The sequence below is a fragment of the Plecotus auritus genome (genome assembly GCF_963455305.1).
Source record: "Plecotus auritus genome assembly, chromosome: X".
Lineage (NCBI taxonomy): Eukaryota > Metazoa > Chordata > Mammalia > Chiroptera > Vespertilionidae > Plecotus > Plecotus auritus.
In genome coordinates this window covers 76,814,398-76,841,007 of record NC_137784.1, presented here as the reverse complement: position 1 = coordinate 76,841,007, position 26,610 = coordinate 76,814,398, and the positions used below count along the sequence as shown (strand labels likewise).

The following is a 26,610-nucleotide window of genomic DNA, read 5'->3' as shown; positions in this document are numbered from 1 at the left end:
ATTTTTAAAGAACATGGAAAATTATTATAATGAAAAGGGTGATCTAAGAGTGGATATACAGTATGATCTCAACTATATGTTTTTTTAAAGTATCTTATATAATAAAGAGGTAATATGCAAATTGACCATCACAACCTCGCACAACATGGCCTCCCCCATTGGTCACAAGATGGCTGCCACAAGATGGCCAGCAGGGGAGGGCAGTTGGGGGGGGGGACCAGGTCTGCAGGGGAGGGCTGTTAGAGGTGACCAGGCCAGCAGGGGAGGGCAGATGGGGATGACTGGGCCTGCAGGGGAGGGCAGTTGGCAGGGGAGTGGTTAGGGGGTGATCAGGCTGGCAGGCAGAAGCAATTAGGGGCAATCAGGTAGGCAGGCAGGTGAGCGGTTGGGAGCCAGCAGTCTGGATTGTGAGGGGGATGTCCAACTGCCGGATCCCTGTGGGATTGGTCCTAAACCGGCAGTCAGACATCCCCCGAGGGGTCCCAGATTGGAGAGGGTACAGGCTGGGCTGAGGGACACCCCTCCCCAGTGCATGAATTTCATGCACCGGGCCTCTAGTCTTACCTAATAATAGACAAACATGTAAATTGATCATACCTCCGCTACGCCCACAGCCAATCAGAGTGAGTATGCAAATTAACCCAACAAAGATGGAAGTTAATTTGCATACGTACCTGGGTCCTGGGAACATCCTCGGCACCCAGGTCACTCCGAGCCAGCCATCAGAGGGGCGGGGGCCCCCTGCCCAAGCTTAAAGCCTGGGCGGCCCGAGCCAGCAATAGAAGGGGCAGGGAGCCCCCTGCCGAAGCCTAAAGCCTCGGGCTGAAGCTTTAGGCTTGGGCAGGGGCCAAGCCAGGGATTGGAGGGGCGGGGGGCCCCCTGCCCAAGCCTAAAGCCTCAGGCCAAGGGTTTAGGCTTGGGCAGGGGCTGAGCCTGCGATCAGAGGGAAGGGGAAAAAATCAATGGAAACATATCCTCAGGTGAGGATAAAAAGAAAAATAAAGAAATGTCATATCCTATGAAAGACGCATCTTGAAAATGCCTAAAGAAAATTGTCATTTTTTTCATGGTGAAGGGACTGGAGTCCGTGTTGATGAAAATACCTTGGCGCCTGCGGTGACTGGCAGTGGCTGCAGCAGTGGGGTGATGGGACTGGCACCTTCCCCTGATCAGCCTGGTCGCCTCCCGCAAAGGGAGGCCAGATTGTGACTTAGGCCCGCTCCCAATGGGGAGCGGGCCTAAGCAGTCAGTAGGACATCCCCTGAGGGCTCCCAGTATGTGAGAGGGGGCAGGCTGGGCTGAGGGACCCCTCCCCAGTGCACAAATGTGTAGATAAAAGACTAGAAAGAAAATACTAAAAGGTTGTTTCTGGACAATGGGGTAATATATTTTTTTCCTTTGTATATTTCTATATTTCCCATGAGTTCAAAACTGAGTATAAATTATATTTATAATGAAAAAGCAAAACAACACTAAACAAAGGGGTAGAATCAGGCATGCAACACCACCAATTTCAGCAAAGGTGAAAGACTGAGGATGCAGGCTGATTAGATTTGATGATTAGAATGCCAAGAAAAGAGATACAGAATATCTTTATGAATTTTATCTAGATTTAGGAGAATGAGAAAATCCTGTTGGGGGGTCAGGGTTTCTGAAACGTGTGTTTGCACAATATCATGCAGACTTCCTGAATAACCCTATTTAGTGAACTTGTTTTTCCCCTCTCCCATGAGTCTCTGTTTCAGGCATAGAAAAGAGTGGGTTGTGGTGAGCATCTACAGCAGGCGTCCTCAAACTACGGCCCACGGGCCACATGTGGCTCGCCGAGGACATTTATCCAGCCCACCGGGTGCCGCTGCCTGTCCTGCTTAGCAGCTGACTCATCCCAGGCCCGCAGTGCGCATAGGAATTTGTTCATAATTTCTTTTTTAAACTATAGTCTGGCCCTCCAATGGTCTGAGGGACAGTGAACTGGCCCCCTGTTTAAAAAGTTTGAGGACCCCTGACAGGGTCAGGGCAGAGCAGGAATAATGAACAATGTGAAAATGGAAGACTTCTTTTGGACGGACCTTGTACTTTCACAATGAACTTGCAGCTGGCCCGGTTGTAGGCTCGGTCATAGGCAGTGTAACGAATCACATGCTCTCCTTCAGGAAAGTGAGAACCGGGCTCAGGGCCCCGAAGTGTCGCCCTACATGGGACAGAGTGAAATAATCACTAAGGAAAGAGACTTTTAGGATCAGGGGCATATCATCACAGTAGTCTCAGCCTGAGAGCCCAAGAGAAGCTGCTGGGAGGCATAAGGGGCATCTGTTACTCACCTGGTGATGGTACCATCAGCCGAATCTTTCACCAAAGGTGGGTCCCAGTATACTCGAGCAGTCAGTTTTTCTGGCTCTGCCATTTTTTCACGTGAGTGGGGACAACGGATCTTGGGGGGATCTATGTCTGCCAAGGTCAGAAATCAGGTGCTGACTCATGGGCCCCCTGCCTTCCCTGAAGGGAACCCATAAAAGTAATATCGCACCACTGGGTAGGTAAAAGATACACTCTCTATTCAAGATGCTTAATGAAATTCGGGGGAAGATCCCAGTAGCAGGGGAAGTGATAACTTCTTTAAGGGTGTGTCCAGAGTGCCATCCTCATAGCAAGCAGAAAAGCCTTCTGCTGTAAGGATCCCACATCCTTTGTGGACACAATACCAGGGTGACTCTTTGCCGCAGGACAACTGGGAGCAAACCAACATTTACCTACACATACAGGCTCGCCTCCACTCCATTGACCATCTTCCATACAGATTCGACTGCGGTCACCTTCCAGGTGGTAGCCACTGGAACAGCTGTAGTCACAACGGGAGTCAAGAAGCGCTCCATTTGTGCAGGTGTAGGTTCCACTCGTAATGAATGGCAATGTGCGGCATCTTATCTCTAAGAGAAAACCAAGTAGAAAGCTTAGTGGCCTATGGGACTATCTGGAGGTGATGCCTGGGCATCTAGCACAGGGAGAACCATATCAGAGATAGCATAAAATACAGAAAATCTTACCCCAAACTGCCCTTAAATTTTTGTGCCTAATTGACTCTTTTTACTAATTGCTTACTTATTTTTAGACTATAAGGTACAGTAGTGCTGGGGATGGGTGTTTCTCAAAGAAGTAAATTACTTGTCCAAGTACATGGACTTGAAAATCACACCCGAGTTTAGATCCCAGCTCTACCCATTACAAGCTTTCTGACTTGAAGTTACCTCATCTCTCTGAGTCTCAGTGTTTTCACCACTAAAATGTGGATACTTCAGCCTGGCTGGTGTGGCTCAGTGGTTGAGCTTTGAACTATCAACCAGGAGGTCAGTTCGATTCCCAGTCAGGGTACATGCCTGGGTTGCGGGCTTGACCCCTAGTAGTGTGTGTGCAGGAGGCAGCCAATCAATGATTCTCTCTCATCGTTGATGTTTCTAACTCTCTAGCTCCCCTCTCCCTTCCTCTCCGAAATCAATAAAATATACATATTTTTTAAAAATGGGGATATTGGCCGAAACCGGTTTGGCTCAGTGGATAGAGCGTTGGCCTGCGGACTGAAGGGTCCCGGGTTCGATTCTGGTCAAGGGCATGTACCTTGGTTGCGGGCACATCCCCAGTGGGGGGTGTACAGGAGGCAGCTGATCAATGTTTCTCTCTTATCAATGTTTCTAGCTCTCTATCCCTCTCCCTTCCTCTCTGTAAAATATCAATAAAATATATTTAAAAAATAAAATAAATAAAAATAAATAAAAATAAAAATGAGGATACTGGAAACCAAGATGGCAGCATAGGTAAGCACCTAAACTGCTGCCTCGCACAACAATTTCAAAACTACAACTAAAAGACAGAACGGACATCATCCAGAACCACAGGAAGGCTGGCTGAGTGGAAATTCTACAACTAGAAGGAAAGAGGAAAGCTCATGGAGAATCAGAGGAGCGGCAAAGGAGGGCTGAGGTATGGAGACACGCGCAGAGAGGAAGGGCGGCTGAGTGCTTGGCTGACTTTCTCTGGCGGGAGGGGGAAGGAAGCTCCCGACTGCACTGAACCCCAGTTCCGACTGCAGTGAAACCCAGTTCTGGGCGAAACCCCGTGGACCCAGGCTCATACAGGGGGAGTCTGGACTGTCAGGTAGAGAGAAAGGCACAGGGAGACTCAGAGACTCAGAGACCCGGGGGAGCCATGGTGGGTCTGGAGGCGCGCACGCGCACGCGAGTGCTCACAGAGAAAGCTGAATGCGGAGGTTGCCACAGGCTTTCCCTAGCGGAAGGGAGTCAGGAGCTCCTGACTGCACTGAACCCTAGTTCCGACTGCACTGAACCCCAATTCCAGGCGAGCCCCTGGGGACCATGCTCTTACAGGGGGAATCTGGACTGTCAGGCGGAAACTCAGGGGAGTCGCAGGAGGCAGAGGTCTGGAGGTGCGCACGAAAGGGCAGGGCTGATGGGAAGCCAAGACTGTCTGCTCCGTCCTGAGACTCCACCCCGTCCAAGCTGAGCAAAGAGGCTTTCGCAAGTCTTGTCTCATAAGGGTGGCTCCAGCACCAAACTTCTCCCAGCATAGACACAGCTGATCCTCACAGCCAATTGGCCTGGAGGTCAATTCCTCCCAGTGCTACCAACAACAATCAAGGCTTAACTACAACAAGACTGTGCACACAGCCCACAAAGGGGTGCACCAAGAGTGTCCACCTCAGGTAACTGGGGAGGCTAAGCCACTGGGCCCTATGGGACACCTAGCACACAAAGCCACTCTATCAACTCAGGGAAGCAGCGAAATGTGGAGACAAAGAAACAGATCACAAATAAAAGAAATGGAGTAAAGCAAACGACTCGATATAGAATTCAAAACCACGGTTATAAGGTTTTTCAAGAATTTTCTAGAAAAGGCCAATAAATTGAGCGAGAACCTCAGGGATATGAAAAAGGACCAATTAGAAATTAAGCATAACTGAAACTGGGGAGAGGAAAAATGGCGGCGGAATAGACAGACGTGTTCCGAGCCTTGTCCCGGAGCAGAAAGAAAGAACAGCTGAGGGTCGCACTAGGAGTGTTTGTTGGCAAGTTGGGGGATAGCTGAACTCCAGAAGAAGGTGGGAGACTGCTAGACGGGGTTCGCCTGACCTGGCAGCTCCCACTGCGGCTAGGTCCCCTCCCGGAGCTGCGGCTTGGACGCGGAGTCTGCGCCATCTGGAACCAGAAAGTGGAGCTTATCGGAAGCCTGAGAATCCACAACTGCAGTACCCACGGAACAGCTGCGAGCCCCAGAACAACGCTTCCCAATTGGCGCAAACACACGGGTTCAGAGGACCTCTACACTCAACCACGGAAAGGTCAGATTTCGCCTGGGATAAGGTGAGGTCTCTGGTCCCAGCGCGAGAGAGGAACGCGTGTTTTGCGGGAGCTGGAGGACCAGGGAAGTGTGTGCCTAGAAAAATCCGTGGCTGTTGGAGCAGGCGTCATCTGTGAATGTGGAAGGGGGTCCTCAGAGCTGCTAACAGAAGGGCTCTCTAAAAAGCAACCCATTTTGATCTGACGTGCAGGGACACCCTAAGAATTTTAGGGGTGTGCTAGACTTACGCGCAGCCATGGAGTGCGCACACTTGGGCTTTTTCCTCTTGAAATTCTTGCTTCTGATTACTAAGCCCAATACATAGGATCACCCAGTTGGGGACACCCTGGGAGACTGCAGGGGAAAGTTGTTTTTCTGGAACCTGGGGATCGGAGCGGGGAGTGACCATCCGAGAGCCAGCTCTGAGGCGGCCCACTCCCACAAACCGGTAGTGAGTGCCACAGGGAAAGAAGGCTCTAACACTCCCTAGAAAGGCCATAGATAAACCCGGAAGTCAATTCAGAAACACTGCCACCCAGGGGCTGAATCACAAATTGACTCTTGTGTTATCAAAAATAAAGGAATACGAATTAAGACACACCGCCTGCTTAAAATCAGGACTAGCCTACATCACTGAAGAGCAGTGGAACGCAGGGAACTGCAATACTGTCCGGACTGAGAAACAGGCGTGCCAAACAGAACAACAGAGGAAGTGAATGACCTTCACTACTCCACATTTTATTTTTATTTTTTATTTTTTTATTTTCATTTTTTGCATCTTTTACTCAAGAAACTAATTTTTTTCTTTTTTCCTCACTTGATTTTACCTTTTTAATTATTACATTTTTATTTTCAATCCATATTATTACTACTGCTATTTTATCTTTTTCTTTTTTAAGTGTCATTTTATTTTCTCTTCATTTTGTTTTGGGATTAATGTTCTACATTCTATTTTTATCTTTCCTTTAGCATCATTTTACTCTATCTCAACTCTACCTTTATGCCATCACTCTCTTCCTCACTTTTCCCTTTTCGGTGTCCTGTTTATCTTACCCCTTTCCTGCTTTAGATTTTCCCTATTCTTTCTGTTTACTCCCGTTAAAATTTCACCCTACTTATATATCTAATCTCCAATCCCCTGCTCCAAGTCCATACACACCTCTCTCTTCGCTGTCTTAACTATCCAAAAATTGTTTTTCTCTCTGTCCTTTTGTTGTTGTTTACTTGAATGTAGATTATATCGAATTTTTATGCTTTTTTGTGAGATTGTTTTGCTTATTCTTCTTTTGTTTATATTTTTGTTTGTTTAGTGATTCTGTTTTCCCTTGCCTCACTCAATATTAGTTGGTGTTGTAGTTTGTATTAATCCCCAGGTACTTGTTGCTGGCATTTGCTGGGATAAGTGATTGTTCTATTGGAGTTTTATCCCCAATATATATAGTCTGTTTCCCTTTCTCTCTTAGTCTCTTTCTTGTCTCTCTTACTTTTTTTTTCTTCTTTTTTTCCCTTTTCCCAATTTCATTTTAACACTCCATTTTTTCCTTCGTCTTCTTCCTTTCTTTTATCTCTTCTTCTTTCTCTCCTATCCCCTAATTTGCCTTTCTCTGATGGTCACCTTTATTGGAGGCTATTAATATTGTGAAAACATTTCTGTTCAGTGCCTTGTGTGTTGTACCTGGTAGTGCTGTATTTTGTGCCTTTAAATCAACGCAGGAGAGAAAGAACTAAATAACCAGACACCCAGAGAAGAGAGACCATGGGGAGACAAAGAAATAGCCCACATATGAAAGAAAAGCAGGCATCACCAGAAAAGGAAGTAAACAAAATGGAGGCAAGCAACTTCCAGAAAAAGAATTCAGAGAAATGGTCATAAGGTGGCTGATAAGAATGGAAGACAAATTCGACAATAGGAGCAAGAACCAAGAGGAAATGAAGAAGAACCAAGAAGAAATGAAAAATGACATCGCTGCTGTAAAGAACTCAATAGAAAGCATCAAGAGTAGACTAGAAGAAGCAGAGGACCGCATCAGTGAGCTAGAAGACAAGATGGGAAAAAATACCCAAGTAGAGCAACTTCTAGAAAAAAAAATTAAAAGGCAGGAGGAGAGCCTAAGGGAACTTTGGGACAACCCGAAACAAAACAACATCCACATAATAGGGGTTCCAGAAGGAAAGGAAGCTGAGCAAGGAATAGAAAACCTCTTTGAAGAAATAATGACAGAAAATTTCCCTGATATAGAGAAGAAAAAACCCACACAAATCCAAGAAGCTCACAGAGTCCCAAGCAAAATGAACCCCAAAAGACCGATGCCAAGGCACATTATAATTAAATTGGCAAACACCAACGACAAAGTAAGAATCTTAAAAGCGGCCAGAGAGAGACAGAAAGTTACATACAAAGGAACCCCCATCAGACTAGCAACTGATTTCTCAACAGAAACTCATCAGGCCAGAAGGGAATGGAATGAAATATACAAAGTCATGCAAAGGAAGGGTCTGAATCCAAGAATACTGTACCCAGCAAGGCTGTCAATCAAAATTGAAGGTGAAATCAGGAGCTTCAAAGACAAAAAAGGACTAAGGGAATTTATTACCACCAAACCAGCAATGCAAGAAATGCTTAAGGGTCTGCTGTAAACAAAAAAGAAATAGGAAGCGAAGAAGGAACACAGGTGTAAAGAATAGGAATGGCGACAAATAAGTACCTATCAATAATAACTTTAAATGTAAACGGATTAAATGCCCCAATCAAAAGACATAGGGTAATGGACTGGATAAGAAAACATGACCCATATATCTGCTGTCTACAAGAAACCCACCTCAGAAAAAAAGACGCACACAGACTGAGGGTGAAGGGATGGAAAAAGGTTTTCCAGGCAAATGGAACTGAAAAAAAAGCTGGGGTAGCAATACTTATATCTGACAAATTAGATCTCAAATTGAAGGACATAACAAGAGATAAGGAAGGCCACTTCATAATACTAAAGGGAGCAATCCAACAAGAAGAAATAACTCTGGAGGGAGGAGATCCAAGATGGCGGCGTAGGCAAACACCTAAACTGCTGCCTCGCACAACAATTTCAAAACTACAACTAAAAGACAAAACGTCTATCACCCAGAACCACCGGAAAGCTGGCTGAGTGGAAGTTCTACAACTAGAAGGAAAGAGCAAACAGCATTGAGGGGTGCACAAGCACTTTAAAGCTGAGGTACGGAGACGCACTAATCGGGCTGGCAATGGGTGACTGGGAGCGCTGCTGTTTTCAACCGGAAGGGAGATAAGCTCCCGATTACTCCGAACTCGTTTCTGGGGAGACGCGGGGGACCCAAACCTCTAAAAGTAGAAGCTGGACTGTCTGCTGTGGGGTCGGAAAGTGAGGGAGGCTTGCTTGCAGGGCTGCGCGCAGGAACAATTGTTTATTGTGTTGGGGCATGGGACGCAGGGACAGGGTCGGAGACGCAGAGCGGGCTTACTGGCAGCCATCGCTGTTTGCCACGCCCTAGCCTAGTCACGCCCTGAGACCCCGCCCTGCACAATCTATGAACACACCCAAGCTCCAAGCAACGGCTTTAGCATATGAATGGCGTGCCCTATCACAGCTTAACCTAGCAAACTTGCAGCCCAGGTCAGACAGCTCCAAAACCTCCAAACCCCAAGCAAAGAGGAGAAAACTGTAGTTCTCGCTATAGCTCCTGCTGGGTGGCCTCAGACAGTAGCTCACCTGCACCCCATTGGAGATCCAGAAGCCAGTGTACCTAGTGGTCAGTGTGAGACACCAGATTTCAACTCCTCACATCCATAAGTGACATATTCAAGAGGCAGACTAAGTGAGCACCAAAGCCCCACTGAAACAAGTCCTGCACCATAAGCGTGTCTCCAGCACAGCAGTTCTTCCATTATAGACACAGCGGGTCCTCACAGCCAATTGGCCTGGAGGTCAATTCCTCCCAGTGTACCAACAGCAATCAAGGCTTAACTACACCAAGACTTTGCACTCAGCCCACAAAGGGGTGTACCAAAGGCGTCCACCTCAGGTGATTGGGGAGGCTGAGCTACTGGCCCCTATAGGTCACCTACCACACAAAGCCACTCCATCAACATAAGGAAGCAGCAAAATGTGGAGACAAAGAAACATGTCACGAATGAGAGAAATGGAGGAAAGCAAACTAATGGACGACATAGAGTTCAGAACCACATTTATAAGGTTACTCAAGAATCTTCTAAAAACTGCCGAGAAACTTGATGAGACCTCTGAGGAGCTTAGTGAGACCTTCAAGGACCTTAATGAGAATGCCAAAAAAATGGAAAAGGACCAGTCAGAAATTAAGCATACACTGTCTGAAATAAAGAATATACAGAAACTCAACTGTAGATCAATGTACCCCAAGAATCAAACCAAAGAACTGAAATATGAGGAAACAAAAAACACCCAACCAGAAAAACAAAAAGAAAAAATCCAAAAATATGAAGATAGTGTAAGGAGCCTCTGGGACAACTTTAAGCGTACCAACATCTGAATTTTTGGGGTGCCAGAAGAAGAGAAAGAGCAAAATATTGAAAACCTATTAGAAGAAATAATGACAGAAAACTTTCCCTACCTGGTGAAAGAAATAGACTTACAAGTTCAGGAAGCACACAGAACCCCGTACAAGAGGAATCCAAAGAGGACTACACCAAGACACATCATAATTAAAATTCCAAGAGCAAAAGACAAAGAGAGAATCTTGAAAGCAGCAAGAGAAAAATGGTTAGTTACCTACAAGGGAGCACCCATACGACTGTCAGCTGATTTCTCGGCAGAAACTATGCAGGCCAGAAGGGAGTGGCAAGAAATATTCAAAGTGATGAATAAATGTAGCAAGAACCTACAACCAAGATTACTCTACCCATCAAAGCTGTCATTCAGAGTTGAAGGGCAGATAAAGAGCTTCACAGACAAGAAAAAGCTAAAGGAGTTCATCACCTCCAAACCAGTATTATATAAAATTCTGAAGGGTATTCTTTAAGAAGAGGAAGAAGAAGAAAAAGGTAAAGATAAAAACTATGAACAACAAAGTGACATCAAATACATACCTACCAACAAGTGAATCTAAAAATCAAGTGAATAAAAATTCTGAAGAACAGAATGGACTGGTGAATATAATAGAATCAGGGACATAGAAAGGGAGTGGACTTACAATTCTCAGGGGTGAGGGGGTGTGAGGGGTGCGGGAAGAGACTGGACAAAAAGCTTACACCTATGGATGAAGACAGTGGCGGGGGGGTAAGGGCATGGGGTGGGGAGGGGAATCAGGTGGAGGGGAGCTATGGGGGAAAAAAAGAGGAACACCTGTAATAATCTGAACAATAAAGACTTATTTAAAAAAAATAAAATAAAAAAAGAATTAACTCTGATAAACATATATGCACCCAATACAGGAGCACCCAAATACATAAAAAAACTCCTGGAGGATATCAAGGGAGAGATTGACAGCAATACAATCATAGTGGGAGACTTTAATACCCCACTATCACCATTGGACAAATCCTCTAAACAAAACATCAGCAAAGAAACATCAATCCTAAATGACTCACTAGACCAGATGGAATTAATTGACCTCTTCAGAACATTTCACCCCAAAGCCACAGAATATACATTCTTCTCAAGTGCACATGGGTCATTTTCAAAGATAGACCATATGTTGGGACATAGGCAAAGTCTCTTCAAATTCAAGAAGATAGAAATCATATCTAGCATCTTCTCAGACCACAGTGGCATAAAACTGGAAATCAACTACAATAAAAACAACCCAAAGAATTCAAACACATGGAGGCTAAACAACATGCTATTAAACCATGACTGGGTTACCAGAGAGATCAAAGAAGAAATAAAAAACATCATGGCAACAAATGACAATGAAAACACTACAATCCAAAATCTATGTGACACAGCGAAAGAAGTCTTGAGAGGGAAGTTCATAGCTCTACAAGCCTACTGCAAAAAACAAGAAACAATGGTAATAAATTACCTAACCCAACAACTCAAAGAGTTAGAAAAAGAGCAACAAGAAAAGCCCAGTGTAAGCAGAAGGAAGGAAATAATAAAATCAGAGCAGAGATAAATGACATAGAGACCAAAGAAACAATACAAAAGATCAACAAAACCAAGAGCTGGTTCTTTGAAAGGATAAACAAGATTGATGAACCTCTAGCCAGGCTCACCAAGAAGCGAAGCAAGAGGACCCAAATAAACAAAATCAGAAATGAAAGAGGTGAAATAAAAACAGATCCCGCCGAAATACAAAGGATTGTTAAAAAATAATACGAACAACTCTATTCCAACAAACTGGACAACCTGGAGGAAATGGACATATTCCTAGAAAAATATAACCTTCCAAAACTCAATCAAGAAGAATCTAAACAGCTCAATATGCCAGTAACTATGGAAGAAATTGAAGCAGTCATCAAAGAGCTTCCGGCAAACAAAAGCCCGGGGCCAGACGGCTTCACAGGAGAGTTTTACCAAACATTCAAGGAAGAACTAAAACCTATACTCCTCAGACTATTCCAAAAATTACAAGAGGAACACTTCCAACCTCCTTCTATGAAGCCAGCATCACCCTAATACCAAAAACAGATAAAGACAACACAATGAAGAAGAATTACAGGCCAATATCCCTCATGAATGTAGATACCAAAATCCTCAACAAAATTCTAGCAAATCGGATCCAGCAGTACATCAGAAAGATCATACACCATGACCAAGTAGGGTTTATCCCAGGAATGCAAGGATGGTACAATATCCGCAAATCAATAAATGTGATACATCACATAAACAAATTGAAAGATAAAAATCACATAGTCATATCAATTGATGAGGAAAAAGCATTTGACAAAATCCAACACCCTTCCTTGATAAAAACTCTCAACAAGGTGGGAATAGAAGGATCATACCTCAACATAATAAAAGCTATATATGATAAACCCACAGCTAACATCATACTCAATGGGCAAAAACTGAAACCATTTCCCCTAAGAACAGGAACAAAACAGGGATGCCCACTCTCACCACTCCTGTTTGACATAGTACTGGAAGTACTAGTCAATGCAATTAGACAAGAAGAAGAAATAAAGGCATCCAAATTGGAAAAGAAGGAGTAAAGCTGTCCTTATTTGCAGATGACATGATATGGTACATAAAAAACCCAAAAGACTCCATCAAAAAACTAACAGACTTAATAAATGAATTCGGCAATATAGCAGGATACAAAATTAATGCCAAGAAATCTATGGCATTTCTATACACCAACAGTGAACTTACAGAAAGAGAGACTAAAAAAACAACCCCATTTTCTATCGCACCAAAAAAATTAAGATACTTAGGAATAAACCTAACCAAGGAGGTAAAAGACCTATATGCAGAAAACTACAGGACACTGAAAAAAGAGATAGAGGAAGATGTAAACAGATGGAAGAACATACCATGTTCATGGATTGGTAGAATCAACATCATCAAAATGTCCATACTACCCAAAGCAATCTATAGATTCAATGCACTCCCCATTAAAATACCAACAGCATATTTCACAGACCTAGAAAGAACTCTCCAAAAATTCATCTGGAATAAAAAAAGACCCCGAATAGCCACAGCAATCCTGAGAAAGAAGAATAAAGTAGGAGGGATCTCAATACCCGATTTCAAGCTGTTTTACAAAGCCACTGTCCTCAAAACAGCCTGGTACTGGCACAAGAACAGACATATAGATCAATGGAATAGAATAGAGAATCCAGATATCGACCCAAACCACTATGCGCAATTAATATTTGACAAAGGACGCATGAGCATACAATGGAGTCAAGACAGTCTCTTCAATAAATGGTGTTGGGAAAATTGGACAGATACATGCAAAAAAATGAAACTAGATCACCAACTTACACCATACACAAAAATAAACTCAAAATGGATACAGGACTTAAATATAAGACGGGAAACCATAAAAATACTAGAGGAATCCACAGGCAGCAAAATCTCAGACATATGCCAAAAGAACTTTTTCAGTGATACTGCCCCTAGGGCAATGGAAGCCAAAGAGAAAATAAACAAATGGGACTACATCAAAATAAAAAGCTTTTGCACAGCAAAAGAAACCATCAACAAAACAACAAGAAACCCCACTGTATGGGAGAACATATTTGCAAATGGTATCACTGATAAAGGTTTAATTTCCAACATCTACAGGCAGCTTATACAACTTAATAAAAGGAAGATAAATGATCCAATAAAAAAATGGGCAAAGGGCCGAAACCGGTTTGGCTCAGTGGATAGAGCGTCGGCCTGCGGACTGAAGGGTCCCACGTTCGATTCCGGTCAAGGGCATGTACCTTGGTTGCGGGCACATACTCAGTGGGAGGTGTGCACGAGGCAGCTGATCGATGTTTCTCTCTCATCAATGTTTCTAACTCTCTGTCCCTCTCCCTTCCTCTCTGTGAAATATCAATAAAATATATTTTTTAAAAAAAATGGGCAAAGGACCTAAATAGATTATTTTCGAAAGAAGACAGAAGGAAGGCCAAGAGACACATGAAAACATGCTCAAAGTCACTAATTATCTGAGAGATGCAAATCAAAACGACAATGCGATACCATCTCACACCTGTCAGAATGGCTATCATCAACAAATCAACAAACGACAAGTGTTGGCGAGGATGCGGAGAAAAAGGAACCCTCGTGCACTGCTTGTGGGAATGCAGACTGGTGCAGCCACTGTGGAGAACAGTATGGAGTTTCCTCAAAAAACTGAAAATGGAACTCCCATTTGACCCAGTAATCCCACTCCTAGGAATATATCCTAAGAAACCAGAAACACCAATCAGAAAGGATATATGCACCCCTATGTTCATAGCAGCACAATTTACAATAGCTAAGATTTGGAAACAGCCTAGGTGCCCGTCAGCAGATGACTGGATCAGAAAACTATGGTACATCTACACAATGGAATACTATGCTGCCATAGAAAAGAAGGAATTACTACCATTTGTAGGCACCTGGATGGAATTAGAGAACATTATGCTAAGTGAAATAAGCCAGTCAATGAAAGAAAAATACCACATGATCCCACTCATTTGGGGATAATGAAAAACATTATAAACTGATGAACCAAAAGATAGTTACAGAGGCAGTAAAGCATCAAACAGACTGTGTAATTACAGCGGTAAGGTTAGGGAGAGGTGGGGGAAATAAGAGATCAACTGTAGGACTTGTATGCATGCATATAAGAGTAACCAACGGATGCAAAACACTGGGGGGTGAGGGCATGTATGGGAGTTGGGTGGGGGGGGCAATGGTAAGATATGTACACATATACCTTAATAAAAATTTGAAAAAAAAAAAAGAAAAAGTCACTGGAACTGTTTAATATGGCCATTGCTTCACATACTTTATAAGAAAATCATCACCCAGTGTTTTGATTGTTTTTTTTGGGTTTGTTTTTTCCGAAATAAACTGGACTCTACAAATAAAAAAAAAAAAAGAAATTAAGCATACACTGACTGAAATAAAAAATATTATACAGAGATCTAACAGCAGACTAGAGGATTGCAAGAATCAAGTCAAATATTTGAAATACAAAGAAGCAAAAAATACTCAACTGGAAAAGCAAAAAGAAAAAAGAACCCAAAAAGTTGAAGATAGTGTAAGGAGCCTCTGGGACAACTTCAAGCGTACCAACATCAGAATTATGGGGGTGCCAGAACAAGAGAGAGAGCAAGATACTGAAAACCTATTGGAAGAAATAATGACAGAATACTTCCCCCACCTGGTGAAAGAAATAGACTTACAAGTCCAGGAAGCGCAGAGAACCCCAAACAAAAGGAATCCAAAGAGGACCACACCAAGACACTTCATAATTAAAATGCCAAGAGCAAAAGACAAAGAGAGAATATTAAAAGCAGCAAGAGAAAAACAGTTAATTACCTACAAGGGAGCACCCATACGACTGTCAGCTGATTTCTCAACAGAAACTATGCAGGCCAGACGGGAGTGGCAAGAAATATTCAAAGTGATGAATAGCAAGAACCTACAACCAAGTTTACTCTACCCAGCAAAGCTATCATTCAGAATTGAAAGTCAGAAAAAGAGCTTCACAGGTAAGAAAAAGCTAAAGGAGTTCATCACCACCAAACCAATATTATATGAAATGCTGAAAGGTATTCTTTAAGAAGAGGAAGAAGAAGAAAAAGGTAAAGATAAAAATTATGAACAACAAATACATATCTATCAACAAGTGAATCTAAAAATCAAGTGAATAAAAAACCTGAGGAACAGAATAATCTGGTGAATATAATAGAATCAGGGGCATAGAAAGGGAGTGGACTGACAATTCTTGGGGGGAAAGAGGTGTAGGGGGTGTGGGAAGAGACTGGACAAAAATCATACACCTATGTATGAGGACAGTGGGGGTGGGTAAGGGCAGAGGGTGGGGTGGGAACTGGGTGGAGGGGAGGTATGGGGGGAAAAAGAGGAACAATTGTAATAATCAGAACAATAAAGATTTATAAAAAAAATTGGGATACTTCATAGAACTTCATAAAAGGGATAATGCATATAAACATCTGGGATCATTTAGAGCCTCAGCTGCTATTCATTTTTACCTCTTGTTCCTCAAATGTTAGATTATCCTTGAGCAAATTCAAAGCTCCTTTTTGAATACTAGAGGCCCTGTGCATGAAATTCTTGCACGGGTAGGGTCATGAGGCCTGGCCAGTGATCAGGGCTGATTGGGGCCTTCTGGCTGCCAGCCAGGGCCTTCCTTCCCCAGCTTCTGGCTGTCACCAGGGCCTTCCTTCATTCCTCCCCTCCCCCTGGTGGTCAGTGCACATCATAGGGGACCATCAAACTCCTGGTCTCCAGGTCGAACTCCCAAGTGGACAATTTGCATATTAGGCTTTTATCTATATAGATCGTTTTGGTGTTGCCACAAGCACTCCTCAGCTGAGTCTCACTTACATGTGAAAGTAGGTTGGCCCTCTCACTCGGTGAGAATACAGGTCAGGCCAGTGCCTGGAGGGCCAACTTTGGCTAAAGGGGAATCCATATGCTTTAGATACCACATGTGCCAGAAGTGGAGACTGCTACCATGAGTTGATTGTGAGCCTATGCTTACCAAAGTCTAGCTTGAGATACTTGATACTTGAAACAAGCCACACATTCCTTTATATTTCTAAGTTCTAACCCTGCATAAATTCAATTACTGGAGCTTTCCATAAAGACTCTATAAGCTATGTTCATTTTGCTTCTTGGTCAAACCAGACTTGATTATTGTCTTTTATGTTTTTTAGTATCCTGCATGCAAAAGTTACTTCCTTGAAATCAGGGCCAAGAAAAAAAGTTTGTCTTTGCAGATGAATTTGTTTTCTTAGTATTATATGACAGTGAAAATGATACATCCAAAGCGTTTGCCCTTTTGTCACTTATGAGAAAGGGCAAAGTCACATTCACTCTTCAAATATAGTAATTAAGTCATTCTAGACACCTGGGAATATGTACATCTCCTTTCTTTTAACAGGTTTTATGTTCATTTATAGACATATTATTTCATTTTGTGAGACTAATTCTAATTTATTTTGGAAACAATAGCATCCAAGTCTTTAAAAAATTAATTACAGTCATCTAAAGGGGTGTAGTGGTGTCCTTATTTCTGACTATAAAGCTTTTCTCCTCCACAACATCTTTCCTGACTAACCAATATCTCTCTGAATGCTCAGCACTCTGTATCTGGTCACACTGCCTTCATGTGCACATATTTGTGTTTCTATTCATTAGTCTATAAGCTGCCTGGGAGGAATTGAGAATTGAGTAAGCTCCTGAAACAACCAATACATGGCCCTGCACACATGGTTGTCCTACAAATGGCATTCAGAGATAGACATATAGACAAAGCTCAGCTGCTGAAAAAAAAGGGTAGCCTGTAGAGCTGGGATAAGATAGAGATTTGGGAGCTGAGAGGGACATGGTTTGGAATGTGTGTGTATTAGCACCCCCACATACTAGCCTAAGGATTCTTTGTGGCTTTCCGAAGAAAATGAAGAATAACAGATGTCTCATAGCTTCACCACCAAGGCCTCCTAAGGCCTTAGGCCAGGAAGTATAGCAGTGTGGGAAAGAGTCTGAGACCACACATCCTTGAGAGTGCCAAAAGAAGGCATAGGTCCACATAAGGCACAGGCCCACGTCTTACATGCACTCCTTGGCCTCCCGAGCCATAAGAGCTGGTTGCTATTTAAATGCTCATATTAATTGGGCAATAAACACAGGGAGAGAAAATGAACTAAAATGTTAGGATGCAGAAATGCCATTTTGGGTGCCTGTGAAAAATTCCTAATTTTTACTTGACAGAAGGCATAGTAACACCTCCAGGTATATACACTCAGTGGCTGGATGGCTGGCCTCTCTCATATATACACATCAGCATCTGCACCACTTACGTCTGCAATAGGCAGTTCCAGACCAGTGGCGGCTTGGCAAGCATTGCACCGACCTTCGTCCAATCAGGCGAAAGCCCCAGTCACAGGAGAGCTCACAACGAGTGCCCAAGCTGCTGTGATAATTCTCTCCCCTTGGTGAATAGCATGTGGCTTCTCCGTCTTGGATATTTAATGTATAACACCATCGGGGGACTGTAACAATAGAAGAAAAGTAAGCTGAAGTACAATAATTAAGACAGTGTATTGGTAAAAGGACAGACACATAGATCAATGAAACAGCAAATAGACCCACACAAGTATGTTGAAATAATTTTTGACAAAGATTCAAAAGCAATTCAATGGAGGGAAGATAGCCATTCAAGCAAATGTTGCTGGAGCAATATTGAACTTCTATAGATAAGGAGGAGGAGGAGAAGGAGGAGGAGGAGGAGGAGGTGGAGGAGGAGGAGGAGAAGGGAAAAGAACCTCAATCTAAGTCTCATACCTTATATATAAAATAATTCAAAATGGATCATGAATTTAAATCTAAAAAGTAAAATTATAGAATGTAAAAAAAAAAACAGGGCAAAATCTCTGGGATCTAGAGCTAAGAGGTCCTAGGCATGCAAAAGCACAATTAATACAAGAAAAAAAAAGACAATAAATTAAACCTTGTCAAAATTAAAAACTTTTGTATTATGAAAAGCATTGTTAATAGATGAAAGACAAACCACAAACTTGGAGAAAATATCTGCAAACTACACATTCAACTAAGAATCTAGAATATATAAGGAACTCTCAAAACTCAAAAGGATAAAAGCAAGCAATTCAGTTAGAGCATGGACAAAAGACATGAACAGATATATCACTGAAGAGGATATACTGATGGAAAATAAGCACATGAAAAGATGGTTAGCATTATAAGTCACTAGAGAAATGCAAATTAAAACCACAACAAAATACCATTATGTGCCCATTAGGATATCTAAACTTAAAAGAAAAAAAACAAAACAAAACTGGCAAAACCAAGTGTTGGTGAGGATGGAGAGAAACTGTAACTCTTACATATCCCTGGGGGAAATACAAAATGAGACAGCCACTTTGAAAAATATTTTGGTAGTTTCTTATAAAAGTAAACATACACTTGCCATGCAACTCTGCAATCCCACTTTAGTTATGAAATGAAAACCTGTGTTCATACCAAATCCTGTATACAAATGTTTTTAAATACCTCTATTCAGAATGGCCAAAGCTGGCAAAAATTCAAATGTTCTGTGGGCAAATGGTTGAGGTCCGGGATAACCTCAAAGAGGCAGCCCTGGGCAAGTTCTTGATGTGATGAAGCTGTTTGGTATGGTGGTGGTGGTTACATGACTATACTCTTGTCAAAACTCATAGAACTCTGCACCAAAAAGACTGAATTTCACAGTAGGTAAATTTAAAATAATTTTTTAAATGACACAAATATGGAAGCTAGAGAGAGGAAGGGAATGCAATATCAAACAAGAATGAAAGTCCAGCCCTGACCGGTTTGGCTCAGTGGATAGAGCATCGGCCTGTGGACTGAAGGGTCCCAGGTGCAATTTCAGTCAAGGGCATGTACCTTGGTTGAGGGCACATCCCCAGTAGGGGTTGTGCAGGAGGCAGCTGAATCTATGTTTCTCTCTCATTGATGTTTCTAACTCTCTATCCCTCTCCCTTCCTCTCTGTAAAAAACCAATAAAATATATTTTTAAAAAAAGAATGAAAGTCCAATCCCAGGTCAATACTGAGCACAAAAGGTAATAGAGCCATCTATAATAATAAAAGTGTAATATGCTAATTAGACTGGACAGCCGAGCAACCTTCCAGACGTCCTTCCAGACGACCTTCCGGATGAAGCTGGGGCTGCAAGGGCCTAGCCCAGGGGTGGGCAAACTTTTTGACTCGAGGGCCACAATGGGTTCTTAAACTGGACCGGAGGGCCAGAACAAAAGCATGGATGGAGTGTTTGTGTGAACTAATATAAATTCAAAGTAAAGGAGCGGAGGGGAGAGCAAGAGAACCCTCTGCTCTTTCGGCTCTGCGGGCTGGATAGAACAGCCAAACGGGCCGGATCCGGCCCATGGGCCGTAGTTTGCTCACGGCTGGCCTAGCCTCTTGCATGAATTTCATGCACCGGGCCTCTAGTTAAATCATAAAAGCATCATGAAGTCATCTCATTGGCTACACATAGGAATGACTCTTCAGCAGGTTCAGATTTTAAAGGAGCACCTATAAACAGGCAGAGGGCCACCTGTCCAAAGATGCATACACAGTATGACATAGATCTGTTAATCTCAAGTCGGGAAGGCTAAAGCCCTATGTGAGCTCATTCAATCCCCAAATCCTAAGGGACAAAAACAAGGGGAATTTGAATAAAAGTGCATTCGGAGTTAAAAGAAAAAAGAAAGGCTGGAGCCTCTGCTTGAAGGCAGCTAAAGAATGAAGACAGATGACAGTAAGAAAGTTATCCTTCAAGCAACAACACACTTGTGGCTTTCAGCATTAGTTTTGTGCCTGTGGCTGTGACACAAGGCTGCCATCTGGAGACACCATCTCCAAATTACATAAAGTTGGAAGCACTATAGTTGCAGAGCTGTTAATTATGTGATCACAACATATATCACAAAGACTTTATATGGGAGGCTGGGGCCTCAACAATCACTCCTGTCCTATTTCTCTCCAGCATTCTGTCAATAAAAATACACATCAAATTGGAAGAGATAGAATAAGCAAATTTAGTAAAAGGAAATATAGAGTAAATAAGTTCAAATTTGTAGGTTCAGAGGAATCCTGGTATAAAGAAAACATGTTGGGAAGCTGGAAAAGAACAAAAACATTATCCCACTTTTCTTTTTCCACCCAGAATTATTTGAGGTATAATTGACAAACAAACTGCATATGTCTAAGGTGTACAATGTAATTTTTTCAATTACAGTTGACATTCAATATTAATTTATATTAGTTTAGATATGCAGCATAGTGGTTAGACATTTATATAATTTATGAAGTGATCCCCTTCATAAAAGTCTAGTACTCACCTGGCACCATACATGAACTATAGTCACCATGCTGCACATTAGATTCCCAAAAGGAAGAAGAATGCAGCCTCTGGAAACTATAGCCTGGTAAGAGTGACAGCACTGATAGCATAGTACAGGCTTATGAGCAGTTAAAAAGAGAAGTGCTGATCTCCAGGTGTCCTCAAGAACAAGTCATTCAAGACTGACCTCATTTCCTTTTTGGTTAGAGTCACCAGACTGGTAGAGCAGGGGAAATTAGTGGATACACTATGTGGAAGTCAGTGAGGCATATGATAGTGCCCTTCATGCCATTGATGTGGATGAGATACAGAAATACAAGAGAGATGACAGTACAGTTATGGAGATTCACAACTGGCTGAACAACTGTACCCAACGAATGCTAATTATGGCATGGTGAAAATTTCTTGCAGGAAATTTGTTAGTTATTACTGAGTAGCTACTGTGCAGTAGGCACCATGCTTTATATTTTCACTTTATATCCATTATCTCAAATAGTTCTCCCAAAAGCCTTATCTTGCAGGTGAGGAACTAACTTGCCCACAGTCCACAAGCAAGTAAGGAGCAGAGATTTTAACCCAAGCTTTGACTGGCTCTAAAACCAATATTTTTCTAACTCTATTATCTGCCACTGTAAGTATGCTAGGTTTTTATTTTGAAGTATTCATTTACATTTTTGAATAGGTAATATAGACACATGGTTCAAAATCCAGAAAGTATAAAATGTTACAGGGTAAAGTCTCTCTCCCATCCCTGTTCCAACACATACTGCCACTTGGACCCCCATAAAGAACCACTGTTAATAGTATATGCATATCAAGCAACTAAAGCAAGTATTACTACATATTCTTATTTTTTCCTCCTTTTTAACATTTAGAGTAGCACAGTATGCTCACTGTTCCCACCAATGCTTTTCTAAAATAAACTTAAAATGTTTTAGAGACCTTCCCATATCACTACAAGCATGCACCTTACTTAAATGAAATAACATTTATAAAATACATAGCACAGTGACTGGCATATAAAGGTGTTTGTTTGGGGTCAAAGAGCTGGAAGGTGGAGTAGCTGGAACTTGAGCTCAGGCCCACGGCCTCTGATCTATGCAACTATTCACCTATCACTTTTCAGGGATAATAAAGGAAACAAAGTGCTTACAACAGGGTTAAAAGGGCCTTCTCTGTAATTATCTTCAGATAATGCTGGCAGAGTTACTGGCTTGCCCAGTGCTGAAATGATCCTCAGGGAAAGTGGAAGGTATTACCTGGTCTAACTTTCTTTCTAGTATAGGAATAGTTATTCAGGATTTGTCACAGGCAGTCCTTCTGCCCCTCCTTAGAAGAGTCTTGTAGATTATGGAGCCTTTCCTAATTTGGTCTCACTCTATTATATTCAACTTTATTTTCTACTACTTCCTCCATATCCCATCTCCTCCAATCAGACTGGTTTCTTCCTAGCTCCTTCTACATAAGTGGGTTTGTTCATACCTCTATATCAGTGGCCATCTACTTGTCTGAATGCCCTCCCCTCTCCTTTCCAGTTCTCAAAATCCACCCATTATTCAAGATCTAGTCTAAATGTTATTTTTCATGACTCTTTTCCTGACTTCTTTTTTTTAACATCTATTGCATTTACTGCTATCACATAGTTTCACACTTACTTGCTCTACATGTGCTAATTTTATTGCCTCCTCACTAATCCTTCCCCCAGCAGAATGTAAGCTCCTTGGTGGGTACAAGTTTTTGTATCATCCACAGGATTACCTTGCAGAGGACTAGGTTTACAGGAGTACTCAGTCCATATTTAATGGCTAATAATAGATGGGCAACCTTAGTGCTAGAGAGGTGAGGTCAAACAACAAGTCAGTAACCAAATTCATGACTGGAAATCATGGCCCTTAATTCACTGAGCTTCATTTTTGGCACATATAAGCCAAGTTGGATGAGGATGCTTCAGGGAGGGCCTAGGCCTTAGGCTAGAAAAAACCTTTTCTGAGCCCGAGAAGCAGTGAGTATTACCTCGGTAGTCTAGGGCAGGGACCTGTGGGACCTCTTCAGCATATACTTCATTGTAGCTTTCATCTGGGTAATAGCCTGAACCTAGAATGAATAAGACAATATTAATATGACATATTGATTTCTCACTCAAGTCCTTCTGAACTGTTCCCCCTTTCAACTTTGTCTCTTACTGAGGACAGGGCACTCCATATAGGGGTGGCAAGCCTGGTGGATATTTAGTGGGGAAAATTCTTCCTTGTAAAGCAGCAGAACTATTGTGGGTAAACCTCAATACCTTAGGTGCATAAAGGGGGAACTAATGGGGTGGGGAGGGGGGCTACTGGTAGCACTAAAAGCCTCCATTCAAAAGAATAAAAAGCCAAATATCTTGATCATCAATCAATCCCACCAGTCTGGGCTATAAATGACCCATTTCCTTGGTGAGTCACTAATAACCAAGCTCTGAGGTTGGACAGCTGTCACAGATAGGGGGGAAAAATAGAGCCTGAGTAAGGGTCTTTCCACGAGTGACAAGCCTGCTCACAGTCCTCAGAAGGATGTGATTCCTCAAGCTCCCACTAGCCCACAGGGCACCAGCCTTTTGCCACCTGGTTGCTATTGCTAAGGCTGACATGCCAAGACAAAGAGAGAGGGCTCAAAGGGCAAAGGGAAATGAAAATAGTTTTATGTCCTGAGTGGTTTGTCCTGGTTTAGAGGAAAAAGCAAGCAGAGTCCTTTCTGGTTCCTCTGATCAGCAGGAGTCTAACAGGGAGCTGATGAGCTGGAGAATATTTCCAGTCCACCCCCATTCCGTTAAGTGGCCCAGTCTCTGGTAAAGGCAGGTCTGCGGCTGTCTGGAAGACTAAACAGTGTGTTCCACTAGACGGCAGGAAATCAGTCATGAACACAAAGTAATTGGAATACAACTTGGTGCTTTCCGGAGTGAAGTTTCAGGAAGTGCTCCTTCCAGCTTCCCTGAGCCCTAATGCACGCACAGGAATACAGCAGCCATCCATGCTGGAGTCAGAAGACAATTCCTCACTTCCAGGAAAGGTTGTGCTTCCAGGACAGGGCTGGGTTTTAGTTCTGGAGCCCTTTGGCCTGTGTAAACACTCAGACCACAAAGCGCCTGCCTCCTCTCTGGGAAGAAGCTCAGGGCCCCCTACACAAAAGGGTGGAGCAGATGGCTAGATGATGAAGGTCATCCATTCCCCACAGACTGGGGGTGGCGGGTATTGGGAAACCAGTCCAACTTGATGAACAAGGGAATGAATCAAATAGAAAATTTTCCTTATGAAATCATGTCCTCATTGGTTTGCCCTCATTCCAGAGGAAAGACTTCATTTTTTCTCTTTCCCTTGACTTTTTATATTTTCCCATTTCAGTTCTTGTGGCTTCCCTTTATTTCTCCACAGGCTTGTTCTTGCTTTTCCCACATGGGAGGTTTCTTCGTGGAGGGCAAAAAAACTCTCACCAGTTGTTACAGTTTAGCATTAGCCTCAAAGCCTTACAGCTCCTGTAAACAGGAGGCCAGATGTGTGTGATTCCCTAAGGATCAGTCCCCACACTCCTGTTCCAGAGCTTGCTTGTAAGAAAATGGCCAGCAGGGAGCAAGCCTCTGTTTACCAGAAGAGCAAACAGGAATGACAGAGGCTTTTGGCTGGATAACAACAATGACTGCTAACATCACTCATCACGTGTTCTGTGTTTAGCCCGTTACATGAATTATCTCATTATGCCATCCTAACATCTCAGTGAAATTGACACCCTTATTTCTCTCTAATGTATAGATGAGGAAATAGGTTCAGAGGAGTGAAGGAGTAGCTCAAGTTTCCCAGCTAGTAAGAAGTAGAGTGGACATTCCAGACCAGGGATGTTTGACCCTCTCAATACCAAACTCAGACACCCCACTAAACGTGGCAGTAGGGGAAAACTTTGAACAATGTCCAGCAGGGCTAAAAATCTGAAATCTTTTTTTGCAATCCAGCTTTTTTACTCTGTGTGTGGGATGTAAAGCCAACAAGTATTTTACATCATTCTAGAATTACAGGGGATGTGGGAAAGCTGAGGGAAGACTCAGTCAGATAATTATAGTCTCCACCAGGGTGCAGAGGTAGCTGCACCAGTGCCAAGTTTGCCTTGTGATGGCAATCACCTTACTACTTTAACCCTTTCCATTTCCCCTCTCTGCCTGTCTTTTCGTATTTTCTATGAATATTAGGATACTGAGATGAGATATAAGAAACTAGAAGGGCACCCTTTCTGCATTGTTCTATCTGCTTGACCCTCTTCAGCCCTTGTGTAGAGAGATTTGGGCAGCATTCCTCAGAGGTTACTGTGAGGTCTATTACTGGGTTCCATAGTAAAGTCAGATGCTCTAAGCACTGCCCTTTACAAAGGTATGGTTGGAAAAGTAACTGACATTTGAAGACTATTTTCAGATCCACACTAATGTTTGGCTTATAATAGCAAATATGCTCTGACTTTTTGAACTGCATAGATATGCCAATATACACTTCTAACCCACTGTTTGCTTTATTTATATTCTTAACCATTCCCAACCTCTGCTGATTATTCCTGGGTCCTTTTACTGATTATCCCTGCTTTCCTTGTGGCATTCCCATGTGAGAAAAAAGCTATAGCTGGGAACAAAACAGTGCTGGATGCATATAGAGAAGTCAGTATGTATAGTGAATGCATGAATAAATGAGTGGAACAAGCTCAGACAGCTGAGCTAGCAATTTGGAGAAAGATTATTGGAAATTTTCCAAATTTATCTCATCATGTAGTCTCCTAAAAACAGAACAGGGAAGAATGAGTGGGTTTGCAGGGCTGTAAGAGATTTCCCAGCCTGGGCTCCTCAGAATGAGTGGTGACCTTGGTGATTCTTGTGCAAGTGGGAGTGCCACATTTGCAAACAGCCCTTTGAGAACTTCAAATGGATCTAAGTTTTAAAATAAAACTGCCCTTTCCTCAAGACTCCAATAGCCCAGGCTTTCACCCTGATAAAGATAAAGGCCTTTGTATTCCATGAGGTTTCTTACAGGTGTTCAAAATTGGGCTTTGAGGCATCTAATCTCCACTCCCTTAAGTCCTATGGTCTTTGGCTGGATTTTGGTGTTATATACTTGAATTGAAGCTTTGGAAGGTTGGGGTGGTTGGCTCCTTTAACTCCAAACAGTGTGTACTCTGCCAAGGGCTTGACTTGAATTTCTTCATCTCAATGACATCCCTTGTGTTTCACCCCCTACAAAGCTAGGTTAAGCCAAAGAGGACAAGAAGTTTGCATATTTGTTTGAAAGCTTCATGCAGCTGTTCCAGACAAACAGAGCTATTGCCAAAGTCCTCCACCAGGAACCCAGGGCATGTGGAAAATTTTAGCTGCAATGACTGTGGCTGTGATGGAAGCAGTTTGTTATTTACTCATCTCTGGATATTTTCCTAATTCCATTGGTTGGGCCTGTCTCCTTCCCCTACTCTCCCCCAGCCCCCCATGAGGGCAGACACTGCAGGCCACAGAATATTCTTAGCACTTGGAATGCCAGCTGGACCCAATCAAAAACCTCTGTCTTCCCCCTCATTATCCTTTCATCATTCTTCCTACTCCCCTTCCCCCCTCCTCACTGAGTCTGTTCTTTTCAGCTCCCTATGTTTCCAGGGGCAAAGGATGAAACATTCAGGAATCCAGAACTGTCCATCCCTTCTGAAGTAAGGAACAAGCCAGAAGAAATTAGGGAATTCCTGTTTAAGAGAATGTGATTTG

At 42.8% G+C, this 26,610-nt stretch overlaps 1 protein-coding gene across 1 annotated transcript in view; it reads right to left on the bottom strand.

The window, feature by feature from the left end:
* SRPX2 (sushi repeat containing protein X-linked 2) overlaps positions 1 to 26,610 on the bottom strand; it is a gene marked incomplete at its 5' end in the record, with an annotated part of 32,511 nt that overhangs the window by 5,192 nt on the left and 709 nt on the right. The window contains 5 exons of the mRNA XM_080652702.1: positions 2,070 to 2,191; positions 2,322 to 2,448; positions 2,751 to 2,927; positions 17,813 to 18,004; positions 22,869 to 22,949. Of these exons, the coding sequence (XP_080508828.1) occupies positions 2,070 to 2,191; positions 2,322 to 2,448; positions 2,751 to 2,927; positions 17,813 to 18,004; positions 22,869 to 22,949 (699 nt within the window). The remainder of the gene's footprint in view (positions 1 to 2,069; positions 2,192 to 2,321; positions 2,449 to 2,750; positions 2,928 to 17,812; positions 18,005 to 22,868; positions 22,950 to 26,610) is intronic.